The following is a 4,161-nucleotide window of genomic DNA, read 5'->3' on the forward strand; positions in this document are numbered from 1 at the left end:
AGATATAGGCGAGGATAGTCTTGATGAAGACAATGCATTAATTTAATTAGTTTTCTTAGTCATCTTCAGCTTTTGTCATTTTTGGACATGATCAACTTATGTAATTTGTAATATTTAATCTACAAAGTGATTAAGTGTTTAAAAAAATGTGTTTAATTAGTATTTAAATAATGTGATTAAAAAAAGTGGAGAGAGAATGGGGTAGAGATGTGGAGACATATGTCCCCACATGTCTCTCCCATTCTGTCCCCCCTTTTTTTTGTAGACAGTCTATGGCTATACACGCTACTATAGGCACATCTACATACGTGATTATATATGTGGTTATATGTGCGGTTGTAGCCGCACGTCCATAGCTACGTGTATAGTTGCGTATAGAGCCATGCGAAGTTGTTTTCCATATTCTTTTAAATTTGTGTGGCTTTGGACACAGATGTGCTCTTCTTGTTATAGTGAAGACTTTTAGTGAAAGCCAATCAACTCTGTAGCCTACATTACGTTGTGTTTGACCAATTGAGTCATGCTTGGGTTGGGAAAAAGATTAATTTACTTTGAGGGAGGTCAACCACTGAGTTCCTAGTCTTTTGAGTTGCACTAACTCACCCATTTGACTGATTGAGTCATGTTGTTAAAGACTTTATAATTCTTTGTGTGAATAAATCTGGGTTATAATGACATATAGTCCAAGGTTTGAAATTGGCAAAATATACTTGCTCTCTCAAAAAAGCAAAAACAATAAGAGTGGAACCAAATTAAAATTACTCTTTTAAAAAAATCACTAATCACAAGTAAAGAGTTCTTTTGAGATGTCAAAATGTTACCACCACTAAGCACCGGCCATTTAAATCTTCTTTGATCAAATGCTCGGAAAGACCAAATGATGGTTATTATTCTAAAGGCCCCAAGCGACGAAAAAAGAATATCGTTAAAAAATATTAAGTCTTGGGTATTCACGAAACTAGCAGCCCAAGAGCTAGAACGAAGGCTCCAATTAACACAGACGAAGCCGGGAACCGTGGAGCGGCGGCGCTGGCCGGAAGGGAAGGGCCGGGAGCGAAGGAGCTCAAAGTGGGAGGAGGTGGAGGCGGTGCAGGGGGTGCATTTGAAGGTGATGGTGATGGTGATGGTGAAGGTGTTGATGTTGGTGTAGAATTGGAAGGTGATGGTGCAGGAGTCATGGCGTGCTTGGAAGGTGATGGTGCAGGAGTCATGGCGTGCTTGGAAGGTGATGGCGCAGGGGCGTGCTTGGAAGGTGATGGCGCAGGAGTCGTGGCGTGCTTGGAAGGTGATGGTGCAGGAGTCATGGCGTGCTTGGAAGGTGATGGCGCAGGGGCCATGACATGCTTTGAAGGTGAAGGTGCAGGGGTCATGGCAGATGGGGTAGTGGCGGAAGGGGATGGTACGCCGGAATAATGAGGCGCATAGGTTGGGCCTTGGCTTGGAGAATGTTGGTAAGAAGACGGTGCGCCCCAAGGAGCGCCATGAGCATGAGAAGGCGACCTTGCTTGTGGAGAAGCCGGGCTACTCCAAGAACTAGGACCGCTTGCAGGCCCACTTGGCGACGCCATAGGTGAAGAAGACGGCGGTGGTTTGCTGGGGCTTATAAAAATTGGAAGTGGAGGGGAAGAAGGGGTCGCCGCATTGGTTGGCGGCCTGGCCATTGTCGGTGGCGACGCTGTCGGGGTAGTTGCTCTGGATGGCGGGGCCTCCATTGTTGGCGGGGAAGCTGTCGTATTTGGAGAACGTGGTGGTGTGGCAGGGCTAGAGTGTGGTGGGTGAATTGGAGGAGCTGCAGAGCGGGCAGGGGGAGGTGAGGAAGGGGGGTTCAGGCTGGCTGGAGGAGTTGCCTTAGGTGGTGGAGACGGGGGCATAACAATGGTTGGTGGAGCGGTCATTTTCGGCGGAGGCGCAGAAGGGGTCGGAGGAGCGGACATAGTTGGCGGGACAGAAGGTGGTGGCGGAGATACGTTGGCTGGAGGAGCTGTTACTGTCCTTGGAGGCGACGCAGACATGTTTGGGGAGGTCGCATTTGATGCACCACCCGCAACATTGAGGGCCATAGCCATGCCTGCTTCACAGTGGCCGGGGATCCCACATATAAACCACTGCGAACCGGGCTGGGAGAAGGTGACCTTGGTGTTGCCATCGGTCCATGACTTGATAGGGTTGGCCACCGAACAGCTCTGGAAGTCATGTTGCGTTACTTGAAAAACGGAGTGCAAGCCAACGTCGTAAACGAAAACTGCAGCGCCGCACAGAACCAAATGCTCAGATCAGTGTGTGTGTGTGTGTGTGTGAGCGAGAGAGAGAGAGAGAGAGAGAGGAGTCGCTCACCCAACGTGTCACCCACATGAAAGGATTGCTGCTGAGCCCAGTCGGAGTAATAACTTGCAGAGGATTGGAAGCTCCAGACACTGTTGCCTCCCACGGTATATTGCGTCGCATTCACAGCAGGAAGAGCTACCAAGAGCAAAGAGAGGAAGAGGAAGCAGAGACTCTTGGTAGCTCTATCCATGGCGTGCAATGACAAAATTAATGGGCGCCGTGGCCTGAGTTGATTAAGTGCGGTTTCCTGTAGGGCTCTCGTGCTCACGTCGCTCCCACGTTCTTCCACGAACTCCCCACAACTCTATCTAGCCTATCTTCAGTATACGCCTTACAAAGAAAATGGCATATCCTTGGGTAGAAGTGTAAGTTTGGAAGGGTACGGTAGATGCCTTTGTATCCTCTTCTTGGGGGTTCACTATAAGTAAACCCTCTTTATCACATGTGTTCAAGGCCTATTTTTAAAATTTCTTATCTGTGAAATTTTTATGAATAAAACATACCTTTTTTCTATTCAACCTGTGAATATCCCCTTTAAATGGTACCCTTCTGTATTTAAAAAATGTGTTAAAAAAGGGATTTTAAAAATCCCTACTGTTGAACCCACGTGCTACGCTTGTATATTTATGAGTGATCCCATTTCTTCTATCTTTATACTCCACTTTGACCTATCAATCTCCTTTTGAATTTTAGCTCTAAAATTTAATATACAAAACTTATGGATATTCTCTCATAAGAATTATAAGTGATACCATCGAATCCCTTAAAGCACCTCCCCAACTACCCATTACCATCCTTTTTGTACCAAAGAAGTGGCATGTGACGATCTATTTGGGCAAGATATTCGAAGCATTATCACAGGTAGGTTGATTTTTGACGTTTTTTTTATAAATTTGAACATGTAAAAAATCCCCGAAAGTGTCGATATAGAACCGTCGGTATGCGCGTCGAAATATAAGCCAATAATACGTGGCATTAAAAAAAGTTATTTTTCGTCTCCTTTTTTTATGCTTATTGGGATGTTGGTTTTGACGCTGCTGAAAACACTCATTGCGATTGGTATTTCAATGCTAACAACAACATTTTTTGCAACTACTATTTCGACACTTATTTTAATAGTTATATCGACAAATGTAGGTTTTATTTTATTTTTTTAATAATGGTACACCCAGGTGCAGTCCTACCAGCTGGGTGGACCAATATACCAGTTTTACAAAGTACATCCTTGTTCTCTATTGAAAGATCACAAAACTTAAATTTTTATTAAGTAACAAAAGTTACATAGCTCATAATGGAGCTGACAAAAAGTACACAAAAGAGGCATAGAGCTGACAAAAAGAAGCACATAAAAGATGCTCAACTCCTATACATAGATCCTAAGCATCATCGTTGCCCTTAAGGTTTGGCACTGGTCAATGCAAAAGAGCATTCAAGGAGAAAAAACTTAGAAATGACAAGTGAGAAAAAAACTAATTGATTGGTGGAAAATATAGAGGTTTACCATATTCATCACATCCGTCCAGTTCACGTTGTGGCCCTCTCACTCAAGTTTCTCGAGGAGGGCATGTACATCCCATGCATTAGGATATACCTTTCCTCCACATCACTCGCAACACAATCGACCACTCTTTGCTGGAAGCATGAAGCATGAGTACTTATTTAAAAAAATGAAATGCCCACTATGCCAATAAAGTGAGTGATGGTACTATTAACACTTACAAAGTAGGTGTGGAAAGCATCCCAGCCACTGCTTCCAACTTGATGGGAGCTCCCTATGCTCTCCATTTGCTTCGCTGCGCCCCTTCCTACTACTTATACCTTTGGGGATTTCCATGG

The 4,161-nt window shown here is 44.6% G+C and overlaps 1 protein-coding gene across 4 annotated transcripts; it reads right to left on the reverse strand.

Annotated features, from left to right (window-relative positions):
• Positions 1 to 747: 747 nt before the first annotated feature.
• LOC147629112 (uncharacterized) lies at positions 748 to 2,526 on the reverse strand. 4 transcript variants are annotated; one of them, XM_086812952.1, is made up of 4 exons: positions 2,335 to 2,526; positions 1,286 to 2,242; positions 1,193 to 1,252; positions 748 to 1,159 (listed from the first exon to the last, which is right to left on the reverse strand). In XM_086812952.1, exons 1-4 carry the CDS (start codon positions 2,513 to 2,515, stop codon positions 951 to 953), a joined length of 1,407 nt encoding a protein of 468 aa, XP_086669078.1. In that variant the 5' UTR covers positions 2,516 to 2,526; the 3' UTR covers positions 748 to 950. The 4 variants fall into 4 exon arrangements, with proteins under 4 accessions (XP_086669078.1, XP_086669076.1, XP_086669077.1 ...); XM_086812950.1 differs by having other exon boundaries at positions 748 to 1,252; XM_086812951.1 differs by having other exon boundaries at positions 1,193 to 2,242.
• Between the last annotated feature and the right edge of the window lie 1,635 nt (positions 2,527 to 4,161).

The sequence above is a fragment of the Cibotium barometz genome, chromosome 18 (assembly GCF_041138505.1).
Source record: "Cibotium barometz isolate CiBa-2024 chromosome 18, ASM4113850v1, whole genome shotgun sequence".
Classification (NCBI taxonomy): domain Eukaryota; kingdom Viridiplantae; phylum Streptophyta; class Polypodiopsida; order Cyatheales; family Cibotiaceae; genus Cibotium; species Cibotium barometz.